Source organism: Sinocyclocheilus grahami, unplaced genomic scaffold (assembly GCF_001515645.1).
Source record: "Sinocyclocheilus grahami isolate Dianchi unplaced genomic scaffold, SAMN03320097.WGS_v1.1 scaffold299.1, whole genome shotgun sequence".
Classification (NCBI taxonomy): domain Eukaryota; kingdom Metazoa; phylum Chordata; class Actinopteri; order Cypriniformes; family Cyprinidae; genus Sinocyclocheilus; species Sinocyclocheilus grahami.
In genome coordinates this window covers 657,366-673,407 of record NW_015505478.1, presented here as the reverse complement: position 1 = coordinate 673,407, position 16,042 = coordinate 657,366, and the positions used below count along the sequence as shown (strand labels likewise).

General features: G+C 37.9%; 2 protein-coding genes across 3 annotated transcripts; both read right to left on the bottom strand.

The window, feature by feature from the left end:
* Positions 1–2,093: 2,093 nt before the first annotated feature.
* LOC107601131 (uncharacterized) lies at positions 2,094–5,213 on the bottom strand. Of its 2 annotated transcripts, none has more exons than XM_016293181.1 (5): positions 4,990–5,213; positions 3,556–3,687; positions 3,379–3,400; positions 2,859–2,930; positions 2,094–2,742 (listed from the first exon to the last, which is right to left on the bottom strand). In XM_016293181.1, exons 1-5 carry the CDS (start codon positions 5,164–5,166, stop codon positions 2,354–2,356), a joined length of 792 nt encoding a protein of 263 aa, XP_016148667.1. In that variant the 5' UTR covers positions 5,167–5,213; the 3' UTR covers positions 2,094–2,353. The 2 variants fall into 2 exon arrangements, with proteins under 2 accessions (XP_016148667.1, XP_016148668.1); XM_016293182.1 differs by having other exon boundaries at positions 3,556–3,684; positions 4,990–5,072.
* A 3,473-nt stretch (positions 5,214–8,686) lies between these two features.
* LOC107601102 (opsin-3-like) lies at positions 8,687–13,612 on the bottom strand. Its single transcript, XM_016293126.1, has 4 exons — positions 13,231–13,612; positions 12,487–12,815; positions 9,720–9,953; positions 8,687–8,957 (listed from the first exon to the last, which is right to left on the bottom strand). Exons 1-4 carry the CDS (start codon positions 13,610–13,612, stop codon positions 8,763–8,765), a joined length of 1,140 nt encoding a protein of 379 aa, XP_016148612.1. The 3' UTR covers positions 8,687–8,762.
* Positions 13,613–16,042: the final 2,430 nt, after the last annotated feature.

Sequence of the window (16,042 nt, the reverse complement as noted above, 5' to 3'; positions counted from 1 at the left end):
ATTTAGTGGATTGTACTGTAGTTTAATAACATACAGATTGTTCAGCTGGCAAAACATCTTTCCGAAGAAACTTGCGTTTTGAAAGTTATGAGTTTTAGTAAATTATGTAATCTAGGAGCTTTATATAGTGGATGCCATGGTAAAGACAGTACATCTATCTCTCACAGACTTGTTTTCATCCACGTTGAATTTAATATGGCGTCTAATCTGATTTACAGCGGAGGTGCATTTTTTTTACTAATTTGTATTCTACCATAGTTGTGCGTGGTACGCGTGGTAAATTATTATTTTTTTTCTTGAACTCTTGCTATTTTAACTGTAACTAGTTACAATTACACAAATGACACTGTGTCTGGAGTGCTAAGCCTTTCAACTAATCATTAGCGATCATAACCGTGACTAATCTTTTCATTTGCTGTGGATCGGAGATCTTAAGCAGTGAAGAAATGCATGCAAAGAGCTGTAAAGATGAGCAAAACTTGGGTGGGGAGTTTTATTTTTGATGTTTTTAAACCCACCAGCGGTCACCTCCGGAGCATTGCTGTGGCAATTCAATGCAATAAGCGACTGGTTTGTTGTTACAATTGCTGTGCAAGAGCCAGTTTTTCTCTTGGAAGGAGTATACTGTATAATATATTCTTCCGATTAGGCAATAAGATGTGCTCTGAGGCGCACAAATGTAATGCTGTTACTGTGGTACTGTGTGTAAATCTGTTTCATGTTTTGTGTGTGTGTTTGTTTTTCCAGCAATTAACCTTGCATGCCATGTGGTACACACAGCCTTAAATATTATTTTAAAGTGTTAACCCTGATTGTATTGTTTTTGTTGTTGTTATTATGAAAACTCCTGAAGTTTTAAACCATCGGACTAAAACTTTTGACATCTGCAGTGGTAAATGTGATCTTTCTGATGGTCTGTTTGTGTGTGTGTAATGTGGAAGAGATTGAATTGTTCAGTAGGTTATGCTAGTATGTATACCTGATATTTGCTCTAGGTGGCTACTGATCTCACTGAAAGGAAATTCACTTTGTCATGTCGTGAATGTGTCCGGGAAAAAAAAAAAATGTATAGCACTTTCAGGAGATCATAAATGAGGGTTGAAGAATGTCCACGTCAGTTTCCTCTTAAAAGTGCCCATGTCTGCAGAACACAAGTTTTATTTTTGCAGCGCTGATCTATGCAATATAAATGCTATATATATATATATATAATTTGTTTTCGTTTTTTCCCTAGTGCTTGTGTTTTTATTTTGTCTTCGTTTCAATAAGGATTTCTTTTAATAAAATAACATCATGTTAATAAGCTATACGTTTGATTTTATTTGCGTCCAACTTACACACACGAGGAAATTCCACCTTGTTGTGAAATACGGAGGTAGTTAAAATGATGTATTTTCAATATGGTGTGTTAGTTTTTGAAGCGTGAATGGAGTAAATGTACAGGCTAGAGTGAGTGTAGTAGGCTGGCAACTTCCTGTAAGCAGAGGCATCCGCGTGGCTCAAACGAGCACGCGTTTGGCACCTAAAACTCACTGTTTCCATGGAGGAGGATGGAATGCTGTAAAATAGGCACGGCAGTAGTCAGTTCAGGGTCGTATTATCAAATTGAAGTTAAAAACAGAACTGGTAGGCTTATGCGTCTTTCTCTTCGACTCGTCCTACACAGTAGTTTCCAAACTTCTCACAACCTCAATCTACTATGTTAGGAAACACTTACACAACTCATGACCACTTGGAAACATTAGTAATAATATAAAAAATACTGGAAGACTTGAGGAGGAGTATAATAGGGAGAGCGGAAAACATTTTTTTGCTCTTTTATTCAAAGTTACTTTTACTAATATATATATAACCCACATATTATATATTAACATTTAAATAAGTACTTAGGAAGTACTATAAATAAGAATTGATCATCAATTATAATTGTCAAGCTTATACTAAAATAAATATCTTTATTATTAAGTCAATAGTTTATTATTATAGTTATTATAAAAAGAAGAGCAAACCAAAAAAAGGAAAACTACACGTAATAATAAATAATTTCAGACAAACACCACCAAACACTAGTGGTTTAAAAACATTCATGGTGTTCTTATCGGGTTGTATTTGCAATGAACAATATAATCGAAAGGATGTTCCCATATTCAGAAGGTTTCATGACTTCCTTGTTCGTCCTGAGCTTGGATTGGGGTTTGGTGTCAAGGAGAAGAGGTGGTGCGATGTCTTTCCCTTGAGATGTATAACATGACTGTATAATTATCCGTTTAATTATAGTGCCTTGATCCAGTCAGTCCCTGACCGTCTCGTATCATCCATCTCCCCCTTGACCGCTTCAGTTCCAGAGTGTTCTTTACCGCAATTTGAATAATCCAAAGCTGCAGGAGTCCCGGTTCACCAAGGATGTGTTTGTTACTGTAACATAGATCTGTTGGTCTTTCTCTAGATGGAACACCCCCGCCAGAGAAGCTGTACACAAATTTGGTGGGTTTGGGTTCAAACTGCAAAAAGACTTGAGTAGCTCCTTGCCTTGCTGTTTCTTGGGCACTGTGCTCCTTATGGATTGCTTTAATGAAGATGAAGGAGGATTTTTGGAGAAGGTGACCTGGGAATAGATTAAATAGATTCCGGGATACTGAATGGTCAACTTGTCCCGTTCGTTGCTGAGCCGTACGTCCTGTAACAGCGAGTGCTCTTCATCCCAAAGAAGACTGCTTGTCTTCAAGAAGTCAGAAGTCTTATCTGGGGGTTTTAATACAAGGAGAAACCCATTATCAGCACACAATGGCTATAGGCTTAAAGCTTAATTACATGATTTAATTGAATACTAAATGAATGATTCTAATACATTCTGTTACCTTTATGCTCAGTCAGAGCAGTCATGTGTGCAGCTGGTCCAGTAAAGTGTGGCCCTCCAGTTAACTTAGACACTGCAGGAGAAATACACAGCAGTGGTAAGTATACACTCTTAAAAATAAAGGTGCTTCACGATGCCATAGAAGAACCTTTTTATCTAAATGGTTCCATAAAGAACCTTTAACATCTGAAGAACCTTTCTGTTTCATAAAAAGGTAAGAAAGAGATGGTTCTTTAAAGAACCTTTGACTGAATGGTTCTTTGTGGAACCAAAAATGGTTCTTCTATGGCATCGCTTGAAGAACCTTTTGAAGCACCTTTATTTTTAAGAGTGTACAATACAAAATAAAGGGTTACAGTAAGGTTACAAAATATATCAAAAGTAATAGGACGCCACATTGCTTGCTAAACATTATTTTTAGACAGGCACTAACATCCTAGCACAGTCAGTATTTAACAATACATTGTGCGATATGTTTTAGATCATTTAGTTAATAAGGTTACCAGGTTGGCAATACTTACATTTTTCATTTGCTTGTGAAACCTTTGGGAGGAAGTAAAAGAATATTAATGATACATAAAGTCATAGAGTTGTACACAATGTTTTCATATAATGGTTATGTTGTACGATTCACATCTAGGAGCATCAAAATCTTTTAAGCGTGACTTTAAATGCATGACATAAACATATAGGCCTACCTTTGCTATGACAGCTTTATATGTTTCCATCAGCTTGCCACATTCTGTCATTGAGTCTTCTCCCATACTGCTGTCCGCACAGTCCTGTAGTCTCTGTAGGCTGATGTCTTCATGATAACTGTCCTGGAGCTGCTGATGAAGGAAACGACATTTATTAATATGTTTCCCTGCTTAAAGAATTTATAGTTAATATCTAGAAAGAGCTCTGACAAAAAAACAAAACATGATCACAGAGAACACAGAATGTGAATTATATGACTTCTCATATATAATACGACAGTGAAAATGTTTTTATAAATGTACATAATGCTGCCTGTCGACGTTTATTTCACACAGCGCTACAAGTACAATTACCTGTTATTGATTATTTGTAAAATAATGACAGTCATGTTTAGTTTTTATCAACATTTCACCTGAAACTGATCGCAATGGAATGTACTGTTACTATATTTACCCTTCTGGTGAACGTGACTTACGTTCACGCATCTGTTTGGTGAAACTTGCACTTTAACTTTATCGTTACTGAAACAGTTGAAAGCCCTACTGAAACTAACGCTTCATTGATTCTTATATCAGTCTGTCTGCTTGATTCATGGAAATGCATGCTACATAATGAAATACATAAGCTGTACATAATCTATTTTGAAACTGTATATCCGTGTTTGCCAAAAGAATGGCTGTATATATAGATAGAATTTTTTTTGCTGCTGTTTAAAACTACGTTCTTCTCGTTTGGAGGGTTTTTTTTTATTCAGTTTGGTTCTAATGATGCTTTAATTATCAATAATGCTTACTATGTAGGGATAATAATGCCTAAAATTGTTACTGAGTCACTCCTTTGGCATATAAATCAAAGAGTGAGCTTGCATAATTTATTGGGTAGTTTGGTTTTAACTTCCTCTTGAGACAGAAAGGCTGGTTTTTGTTGGCTTTGTTTGTTTGATGCGCAGCATGCTACCTTGCTCATAAAACCACACAACCCAGGAAGTACACCCATGAGATTAGGCCGCTCAGTTTTTTACATTTAAAAGTTTCTGTATTTTCTGAGACAAAATAATCATTGCATAAAATACTGTTCTTGATTTTAGTGTACATTTGATGTTAAAGTTGTTAACCTCATGAAGGCACCTTTTACATTGCTTCTACCACAAAACAATTATCAAAGATTAAAAATGTTAATAATGTCAATAATGCATATTGGGAAAAATCATCATAAGCAAAGTGACTATAATATATGGAGCCATAAAATAATCTGCCATCTAAAAGTCTGTTAGCTTCTATTAAAATGATAAATGACCTCTATTAAAAAATTAAAAAATAAAGAGATTTAAAATTGTGCCAACTTAATAATTTCTTTTCAATTGTACACCCATGAAACCTACAGTAGATACAAACTTGAGCGCCAAGAGCCACTAAGAAAAGAGCCGTTCATACCATGTTGAGTTTCTGGAACAGGTAGAGGAAGCCTCCGAAGGTCAGTATCATTAACAGCAGTAGCATCACTGACAAAAACTTGACTAAAGATGTGTTGCCCGCTGGCCGGGGTTTGCTGTATCCTGCCCGTGGAGGCACCGGCGGAGGATTGTAGCTAGTGTGAAAGGTGTTTATCATGATGAACAGCGCACGAGTCGATTAGAGAAGAGACGTGTACTCCAGTGGCACCCATGCACTTCTGAAGAGCTGCTCTCAATGCAAGCAAGCTCATTTGAATGCAACTTCCTGAAAGATGTCACCTTTTTTAGATGGGCTGTGTTTGTATGTGTTTGTGCACAATTTGGCATAAATAAGCATGCGTCCTCATAGCAGGCACTAGAAAGGCCTGATTCCATGAGGTCACACATTTTTGCACAAAGGTCATTGTCTTTGCAGATTCAAAATCTGCAGTTTGAATGTGCTGTTTTCTGATTTTGTGAACAAGTATCTGTAAAGAATTTGCTTTAATTAAACTAATATCAAAACTTGTATAAATAACATTTCTAGATATAGAGATGCACACTGTCCCTCCAGCATTTCTTCAATGGGGTTTGAGAACATCGAGAGCAGATAAGTAATGTTTATCATTGCCACGTCTCTTGAGCTTATAAGACAAGAAATCTCTTTTCCCGTCTATCTCTGTCATGTAACCACGGCAACAAAAGCAACACAATTTGTAGAGCGTGCACATGATATTTTCGGTATACTGTATTTTCTTGATAAATGCAGAAAAGCATGCGACTGTGAAAGTTGCTTCTCGGCAAATGGAGGGCTTCAAGCTTTGTTTGTGTGTCTGTGTGTGCATCTGTTTGTAAGTGTGCATGACTTAGTCCAGCTGTCAGTTTCTCAATATTTCATAAGCTCTTCTGCTATGTGACAGGCTATGTGACGCTCTCGTAGAAAAAAAGCTAAATGCATATATCAGAGTGTCATCCTGAAGTTCATGAGCAACTGATCATACTGGCAAAGCTTCTGCATTGATGTGCTTCAAATAAATAACTGCTGGTTACACAAACACAAAAAAGGCTAGTATCAGGGACGTCTGATACTACTGATACTAGCATTAGATATAATAGCAAACCAAATGGCATCTTACAAACAAATAATGTTAGATCTTTTCTCAGAAATAACATTTTCGCAATTACTTTTAATCAACTGATCCCAAAGTGATTTTTAGTGAGTGTAAGAAGACGTTCACACAGGTGTCCTATTAGAGGGATCATAGTTCATCACATTGACTATGAACATGATCCACTAATATCTGACAACCGCAAAATGTCCAAATCCTTTTTTTTTTTTTTTTGTCTTTATTTAGTCAAATGCAATGATATACATACATTTTTAGAGTGACTTAATACTTTTGGGGCCTCTTTATTTTTGTGCATTAATTATTGGTGACATTGTGAGTTGCAATTAGAGCAGAGCTTCTGTTTGTCAGTAAACCACAGGAAATAAAGTCACGTGTTGTATGTGACTATATATCGTTAAAAAAATCTGACCACAGTGAAGCACATGTGTGGTAAACAACAGAATATTGAGATTATTTACATTTGTGAGCATAAACACGGGAGAAACACATTATGAAACCTGTTTTTTTTATGAGCCATAACCATTTTGTTAGATAATCAAGGTCGATAAGTTACTAGTTTACCACATCTATAAAAGATCCTCGAAAATCTATGAAAGACATGCTCTTCATTTTGGCTTTTGGCCTATATACAGTTTCCAACTTCTGACCTCATTTTAACCACCAACTGGTGGTCTCAACTACATATTCTCATAGCTCCACTTAATATTTCTTGACATCTGTTTAAAGAATTGCTGAACCTGTAAATGAGTAAGCATCTATATATAGGTTTATAAGTGAAAGAGTTTGTTAAACATTTTCTTTTTTAATTATGGGACATTCAAAACCACCGCATTGTTGGTTATAAACTGTGCATTACATCAAAACAAAAAATGTTTTTCATTGACTCTTGACAATAGAAACGGCTGATTATCTAGTATCAATCAATTTTTTGCAAAAAAAAACAGGTTTCACACGAACTGAAGCATCTAACCTCAGTTCCACCCCCACTGATTTTTTTTCAGTCCCTCTGCCAGGGCTCACATTTTCCGAAGTCATCAGTATTATTTCAAACGCATGCTTTACACATTAGGAAATGATCTTCACCCACAACAAGGCATTAAAAGACACAACTGGGACCTGTCGTCAGACCTTTGACCTTTATTAACTGAAACATCAGATATAATTTATAATGTGCTTGCTGCGTAGTGTGAATGGATGTGGGTGGAAGTACATATATGTTTCAGTGTTTTGAATAAGCAGTGCTCATGAGTAACGTGAGGTCATTTACAGTGAAAAATATTGGCACTTATCACTTATTGTGTCACAAATGAAAGCTGCACAAAGCATGTTAAAAATTCTTCCTGCAAATTCTAGATCTACTTTTAGGCGTCCCTTAAAAATCAAGGCTTTATTAGTTATTGTACAGTAGTTAGGTAATATACCGATAACCATGATGTTGTTGCTTTATGCAATTTTCACTATTTTTCAAAGAGGAAGAAAGCTACTGTGATAGACTTCCAATGCATTAGCCGTTCTGAAAATGACTAGAAGCATAACAAAGTGCAGTAAACTGTAAAACTAGCTACAAACCAGTGTTTATAATTACAACAGTACAATAATATGATAAGAAATGCCAGTTTTCAATGTCAGTTTTTATGACCATATACAGTATTTACTCTTTGTCTGATACTTTGAAACGGACTTATACAATGTTGCAATATGAAAAAACACATTGAATGCTTAAAAATGATTACAGGGAGAAAGAATTCAACACATACATAGCAAACCTTGTATTCACTGCTTCTTTTTCCAGGGATGGGAAGAATGATTGGTAACACATATATGACTCACTGCATGTTCTGTGCGTGTTGGTGAAAAGGAGACTGTGGGCCTATGGAACTGACTATGAAAACGGCACATTGAAATGTTCACACTTTCTGGAAAATGTGCGAATGATGCAGGATTGAAGTCTGAAAATACTTCAGTCGGAATAATCACGTAATTACATGTCGCTGTGTTATAACATGACTCACAATTACTCACAAAAATGTACACTTTATACAGTTTTGTAAAGCTTAATCAAATATGATAACACTTAAGTACATGGAGATATCAATGAAGCAGTGGACTTTAATATCTTAATAATATGAAATACTATGCTATAGGGAAACTTTCATTAACTAACATGCCACTAACAAAGCCCAGTAATAAATTATGCATTCAAAGAAATCTGTCACAAGCAGCATATAAACTTTGCAGAGTTCTGTTATATGTGATTCACTGCAGTATGGCATGGGCAGTGGCTCCTACTGTTGGCGACAAGTGTAACTGCACTACATCCAGCATTCACAGACTGACACTTACACTAACTGCTTCACTGCACGCTTAGCAATGTGTTGTCTTTATTCAGAAGTTCATTATATAATCAGCATTTGTGTCTACATATATTTTAACATAAATTATTTTGTTCTAGAGTAGTCGGTAAACTGACACTGCACATTAATTTCAAGTCTTAGAGAACCATGAGTTTCAGTTTTGGTCCTACTCAGGGATTCTGATATACTGGTCGTATGAAACTTTGTGGTGTGGTTTAAGATATTGGAACAATCATCACACTGCATCATAAATGCTGCTCTGTAAAGAGCCTGGGCAGTCTTTGAGAGTGTCAGGGGGTGTAATGGACTACTAAGGCCAGGGTGTGCTGCTCTTTTTTCTGGGAGCCCTTGATGCCGCGATGCCATGAGGGTCCGTCACAGGGCTTGAGCACATGAGGATCTTCTTTGCTGCTGTGCTGATGATTCTGGCTGTGAAAAGGTGGATCTCCTTGACACTTCAGAAATGCTAAGAAACACCTGTAGAACTGAAAGGAAAAAAGAATGAAACAGTCTGCATTGAATTTCACTAATATAGACCTTTCAGGGGTAGATAAGGTACAATGTTGTCCTTTTAAGTGACAAGCTGTATGCTGTATACTTGTCTTTGTTCCACTTTTGTCTCATGGACAGTGCACAACATCATTTTTTGTGTCCGCACAGACTTGTGCATGGACAGCAGTGCATGTGCGAGCAATCCAAGCACTCAAAAACAAGGGGCCACTATAGTGCACACGTGACCTACACATTCGCTTGCACTCAAGGGCAATTAAGTATTTTTTAAAGGTCTGCACACTCAACTTTGCACTAGATGGATTGGAATGTGGAAAATGAAGTATACTTTATATGTTTTGTGCACTTTTTCCTAACAATATGCATAGATTAAAATATAAAAATATATACTATTTAAATATTGAAATACTAGCTCTGACAATTGAATTATGATTATTAATTATGTGATGCAATATTATGAAAAATCGTAACATTTGGTTAGATTTGATTTTCCAAAATATGCATCAAAAGTCGTGGATGCAAATTATGGTACGTGTCTGAATATAGTGGGCTTTTACAACTGAAAATAGGTGAACTTTTAGGTTATTTTAAAATAAAAAAGGAAAGGATAAATAATATATAATTCTAATAATAAATGCACTTTATTTTTTTTATTGTCAAATCAATACACTAGAACACACTACTGTGTTTCTACACCCCAACTGAAAATTCTAAATTCATTCCATCTGTGTACTAACCTGGTTGTTGAAAAGCACATATATGACCGGGTTGACCACCGTGCTGCTCTTGGCAAGGACTGATGGCACCACGCTGGTTATGGGAGTGATCAGTCCCCTCCTGCCAAAGGTGGCCAGCAGAGCCACCACCCCGTATGGCATCCAGCACAGCAGATAGCAGGAGACCATGGTGATGACCATGAGAAGGATGTGGTTCTCCCTCCTCTGTGCAGTCAGCAGGTTGATTTTAGTTACCTGAGCCGAAAAAAGAAACACTTAATGTATGTGTATTTTAATCTCCAATGTATACGTGCATAAAAAGTTGCATTTTGATGTAGAAAGACCTTTTCAACCATTTAAATCAAACTAAAAGCCTCCATCTTGCTGCAGAGAACATGGACTGTCCTACAGTTCATGAATTAGCTTGTCGTGTGTAAGCTGTCTGCGACTTAAAGGAAGACTGGCAGATGGCTCCTTCATGCATCAAAACATTAGTCGTGACTTCTACCCTCTGGAGTCTGTTTAATCTTCCTCATCCCCTTCCCATCATGAAGCAATCTCTCTCTATAAAATCTCCTGCCGGTCAGGAACCGAATGTGAACTTCCAATCAACAGTGGCAGCAAATGAGAGCTGATGAGCGGAGCTGAGCTCCCTGCACCGGCTCATGTCATCATTCACACCTTTACATGCTCCATTTGTCCTAAACAAGTGTTTTCTCACCTGTGTAATCCTCTGGAAGTGTCCTTCAGCAATTTGGAAGATCAATATGACACTGACAAAAAATATGAATTTGAAGCAACATAAACAAAACTTCCTTTCAGTGCAGTATAATTCTTTCCATTTCCATAATTTAATAACCCTTCTGCCTGGACGTCTTTGATTCTGCAAACGATTTAATGCACACAAAACAGTCCTCCATTCATAAACACACCCAAAAGTGCTTCTTAATTGTATCTGAATACATTTTCATTCACCTTTCCATTGAATAGTGTAATAGAAATCGATTTCATACCGCATGTCTGGAGTGACTCTATTTTAGGAATGCAATTACTTTCTCAGGCATGTCACCCCCTGATTTTCCCAGTGCTCTCTTGTAATCCCCCCTTTTGAATCCCATCAGAATTCCATGTTTGTGTTTCTAAGAAAAGCCCAAGGGCTGTAGTGACTGGCCCCCTCATACGTGTAATGGAAGCATCTCTTTCCATTTGTCAGATACACAATGTGGCGCCTGCTACTGAACAGAGCGAATCCTGGAGGAAATAAGTTTGTTACATAACAGTTTGTCACCAATAGTAACAGGCTCTGCGTTCTAAAAATACCTCAGATGGTGATTCATTCATAGAATAGCTCTGGAGACTAGAGGCTCGCTGCCTTACTACCTGCTGGAAATGCTCATTACATATTCCTTCACACGGTGATGTGTTTATGAAATCCGTCTCAGGCATGGATGAGTCACAAAAACCTAAAGCCTTCTTCACCCTGAGCACTGTCTAACCTGATGCCCCAAAGTGCTTTGATCTTATTCCCTTAGCTGGACAAATCAGTATCACATGGATAAATAAAGAATCCAAGAGTGCAGGATCTGTTATCTGTAGCTCGCCGAGGTTGAAATGTTAATTGGACACTAGCTGTGAGACATCATTGCAGATTTCTGGGTAGGCTACAACTGCTTTATTTCCACAGAAGGGACATTAACACAGTGAGAGGAGACTGTATGTCACTGGTGTTATACAAAAGCACTGGTATCACTCTGCTTGTCGATGTTTGCGCTTTCAGTCTCTGTATTAGTGATGGGAGTTTTACACTGACTCTTTCTCCAGGTTACTCGATGCACCAGTAAGTGGCAACAAGTGACTTTGTGAGTCACTGAATCGTTCATTCAACCAATCTGTTCAAAAACATTGATTTATGAATGAAACAATTAACTTGCCTAATTCAAAACCACACACTATTAGCCTGCATCTGAGTATGCATATGTCCCTACCTATAGTAGGCGAACAACAGTATGTGAAAAAGTAGTATGTTCGAATTCACAGTATTCATGACATTCATGACATGATTAACATTCTTCAGTGCACATCCAATGGACACTTCACTCTCACGGAAGAGGATTTGTGAATGACAGTGAAGCATCGTAACTGATGCTGGTAGGTCACATGACAGTGACAATATGACAAATATAGTACATCTGGATTACATTAATACTACACACATTCATAGTATATAGAACATACTTTTTAACAGTGGCAAAGTAGTACCTACTTGGAGTGCATGCGATTGCATGATATGCAGCCTTACTATTTCTTCCTTAGAAAAATATGGCAAAAAAAATAGTGAAAGCAGCTAGTATGCAACAACTGTCTTTATGTATGAGTTATTGAAATATTTTGACTCATAAATAAGAATTTTATATTATTACTACTTTGTTATGCTCTCTAGAAACTGGCCAAATCTCACAAAATCAATAATCACAATTGTTTTATTCTACAATCTTAAAAAAATAAAGGTTCCCAAAGGGTGTTTTTACAGTCATGCTATAAAAGAACCCAAAAGAAGCTTCAAGTAAACAGTTAAAAGAACCATTTTTCTTAGTGCAAAGAACTTTTTATTGATCTAAAGAAACTTTTTCCACTATAAAGAACCTTTTTGTACAATGGAAAGGTTCCATGGATGTTTTATGTTTCTCTTCCAGTATTCTAATGATGGGTGTAAAAATATATAGTTCATTTAATAAATAATAACATATATGTATAACATATAATAATGAATAAATCCTCTCTCACTCACCCCTTTAATAATGCACAGGATTTTGCCATAGCAGAAGATCATGAGCATTAGGGGTAGAAGCAGACAGAAGATGAACAGGCACATCACGTAAGACATGCTGTTGGTTGAGCGCTGATGCCACTGCACTGAGCATGTTGTCCCGGGCCCTTCAGGTCCATAGCTACTCCAGCCCAGGAATGGTGGGAGAGCCCAGACCAGTGAATAGAGCCAGGATCCGGCCACACAAAGCCAGGCCCTGCGGAAGTCAGACACGTCTGCCTTGGTGGGGCACAGCAGGGTGGCATAACGCTCATATGATAGTATAGACAGAGATATCAGAGACACAATTCCTATTTTGGGATAAAGAAAACAGATATGGAAAAATGGCGGTCACAAAACAACTAACTTGTGAATATTCGAAATGTCTTTTTATTGTAATATATTGCCGGTCTACACCAAGTGCTGTAAAGCAATGACAGCAATTTTGACAACTTTCTGTCGCGCAGGGGAAAAATGACAATAAACCCAAGTTTGACGAAGCAATTTACTGTGAACATCCGGGACAGTCCCTAGAGAGAAGTCTGAGGATATATACATATATATATAATTTTTTTTCCTAGCCTGTAATTTTCTTTCTCTAGCCTATACATTTTTTTCTCTAAACAGCCTATAATTTTCTGGCTTTGAATTTTTTCCTAAGCTTCCCAAAAACTACTAAAATATGAACATTATTAAGCTCTTGGTTTGAACTTCAGTAAAACTTACCAAAAAGAGAGTTGGCGAACCCGTACCATTTGCAGCCGTGATATCCCAACAGCCATTTCCCGTAGAGACTGGAAGCGAAACTGAAGGGAGTCCCAAACAAACAAACCAGTATGTCACTCACGCTGATGTTCAGCAGAATGAGGTTTATGGGTGTCCACAGTGAGCGAAACCTCGCAAAGATGAGCAGGACAAACAGGTTGTTGAGGAATCCAAACACCAGAATGATTCCCAGGCAGACGGCTGTCACCGTGTGGCCGGTCCGGCTCAGGCCAGGTGGGGTATCGTGGGGCTCTAGGGGGTCTCCTGAACTGACATTTGCACTTTGATTGAGCGCAGTAGTGTCTTTGTAGCTAATGTTCAAACTCCAGATGTAGACGACCATAGCAGCCTGACTGTACGGCTAAATAGTGTTGACACTATGACTTTCCTTACGGATTGATTCTCAGTTCTCATCTCCCCCCTCACTGACGCGGAGCCCACCATTAACACCCAGCCTCTGCTTCTGATGACCTCCGTCTTTGAGCGCTGGGTGGCCAGGGTGCGAATTATGAGGGGTGGGGGTCTGGGGGAGGGGGGTTGCATATTATTTTTAGACTATATATTATATTTTATACATTTATATATCGTTTTCGTATTGATAAATGCTATAACTGAACTCAGAGCGTGTATTTTCCATGTAAAGCGTTCAATACTCTCCAATGGACTCTATTCTAATGAAATCAAGTTTGCCTGAGGAGATAACCATAGCAACATTGCGCTGCTCACGCGCTTCAGTATGCGTTAGGTCGAGAAAGTAGGCTACTTATATTTTATGTCATATTTATTAGTTATTTATGAAAATGTTAAGGATTACGAATGAGGTTACATCTGAATATTTTGAATAAATCTGAATATATTCTGAATCTCAGATCGGAACATCGGAGCGTGTCTCGAGAAACATTTGTTTTAGATCGGAACATCGGAGCGTGTCTCGAGAAACATTTGTTTTAGATCGGAACATCGGAGCGTGTCTCGAGAATCATTTGTTTTAGATCGGAACTTCGGAGAATCGTTTGATTCAGATTATTCGGATCGCGAATAATTGGATTTAGACCGGGACTTTGGAGTGCAGATTGCGAATAATTTAATTCAAATCGGAAGAAAGAAAGAAAGAAAGAAAGAATACACAGATACAAATCCCTAAGAAAATGGTTTTACTGTAGTAATTGCGTAGTAAGATCTTAACTAAACCTTAACTAAAATTTTCTGAGGCAAGTTTGCAAGATTTTTTCAAGTAACATATTGAAATTTACAGTGAATGACTTACACATTTAAACCAAAATTGAGATGGATAAATTATGGCGTTTTGAACTTGAGCTCAGACTCACTTTTTGATTCAGGTTATCATGCCAGTTCGGCCGTTTACCATTTACGTGATTGAAAAATAAACTAAGACAAATATGTATTTGTATATGTATATACGTTTTTATTTATTGACTTGCACTATATCACTGTCACATAAGATAGTGATTTCATTCCTATAATTAATCTTTAAAAAACGATGATGTTACAACCCTGTGGACCTTGTGTGAGAGAAACCCCACTCTTTAGCGAATTTCTTGAAGTATTCTGCACTGAACTGTGGGCCATTATCTGACATCACTTCAGTAGGAATTCCATGACGAGAAAACATACTTTTGAGATGGGTTACTACGCATGCGGCAGTTGTTGATGACAGTTTTGCTATTTCCACAAACCGGGAAAAGTAGTCAATCACCAGCAAGTATTGATCGTCCTTCCACTGAAACAGATCTGATCCAACCTTTGTCCAAGGTCTCTCAGGGAATTCAGTGGGAATCAATGTCTCTTTGAAGTTCTTCCGATGGCTTGCACAAATGTCACACTTCTCCACCTTTTGCTGAAGCTGTGCACTGAGACCTGGCCACCATACTGATTGCTTAGCATGTTCTCGACACTTAGCTATACCTTGGTGTGCGGTGTGCAATTTTTCCAAGATATCACTCTGTAAAGATTTCGGAATTACCAGTCGACAGCCTTTTAACAACAGTCCGTTTTCTACTGTTAACTCCCAAGCAAATTGGAAGTATGGCTGCACCATGGCTTCAACTCTTCTTTTGGTTGGCCAGCCCTCAAGAGAGTATTTCTTCACCAGCTGTAAAACTGGATCAGCTTCCTGATGTTGCTGAATTTCGTGAAGTCTCTTTTCAGTAGCAGGCAAGCTTGTGATAACTGAATTCACATACAGGTTCAACTCTTCTTCATTTTGCCATTTGTCTCCTTCTTGTCCAGGTGCTCTGGAGAGGACATCAGCAGTCGCAATTTTCTTCCCTGGAACGTGTGAAATAGTGTAAGTGAATTTCATGAGTCTCATACGCAGTCTTTGAATACGTGGTGGTAATTCGTCTAGGTTTTTTGAACCAAGGAGAGGTACCAAAAGTTTGTGGTCTGTTTCTATGTGAAAAGAAAGACCCACCAGAAAGTCTGAGAAGCGCTCACAAGCCCAGGTGACAGCTAGAGCCTCCTTTTCGATTTGCGCATATTTCCGTTCTGTGTTTGTCAGTGCTCTTGATGCATAGGCTATGGGTTTAAGCTGTTTGTCACCTTGAATTTGTAGCAACACAGCTCCCAGCCCATATGATGATGCATCTGCTGAGACAACTGTGGGCGCTTTCAGGTCGTACAGAGCAAGCCCAGGTGGTGTACTCAAGTCTTGTTTAATGTTCTCAAAAGCCTTCTGTTGTGGCTCTCCCCATGCCCACATATTCTTTTTCTGCAGGAGATCTCTCAAAGGCTGTGTTTTCTCCGCTATGTT

What these genes read in the sequence shown, in the direction of transcription:
- LOC107601131 (XM_016293181.1), bottom strand. Translation starts at nt 5,166, where the DNA reads ATGATAAACACCTTTCACACTAGCTACAATCCTCCGCCGGTGCCTCCA. An exon ending in ATAAAGCTGTCATAGCAAAG is followed by an intron (nt 3,401 to 3,555) that starts GTAGGCCTATAT and finishes TTCCTCCCAAAG; the next exon opens with GTTTCACAAGCAAATGAAAA. An exon ending in TTCACAAGCAAATGAAAAAT is followed by an intron (nt 2,931 to 3,378) that starts GTAAGTATTGCC and finishes TTTCTCCTGCAG; the next exon opens with TGTCTAAGTTAACTGGAGGG.
- LOC107601102 (XM_016293126.1), bottom strand. Translation starts at nt 13,612, where the DNA reads ATGGTCGTCTACATCTGGAGTTTGAACATTAGCTACAAAGACACTACT. An exon ending in TCCTGTGCATTATTAAAGGG is followed by an intron (nt 9,954 to 12,486) that starts GTGAGTGAGAGA and finishes TTTTCGGCTCAG; the next exon opens with GTAACTAAAATCAACCTGCT. An exon ending in ATGTGCTTTTCAACAACCAG is followed by an intron (nt 8,958 to 9,719) that starts GTTAGTACACAG and finishes TTTTCCTTTCAG; the next exon opens with TTCTACAGGTGTTTCTTAGC.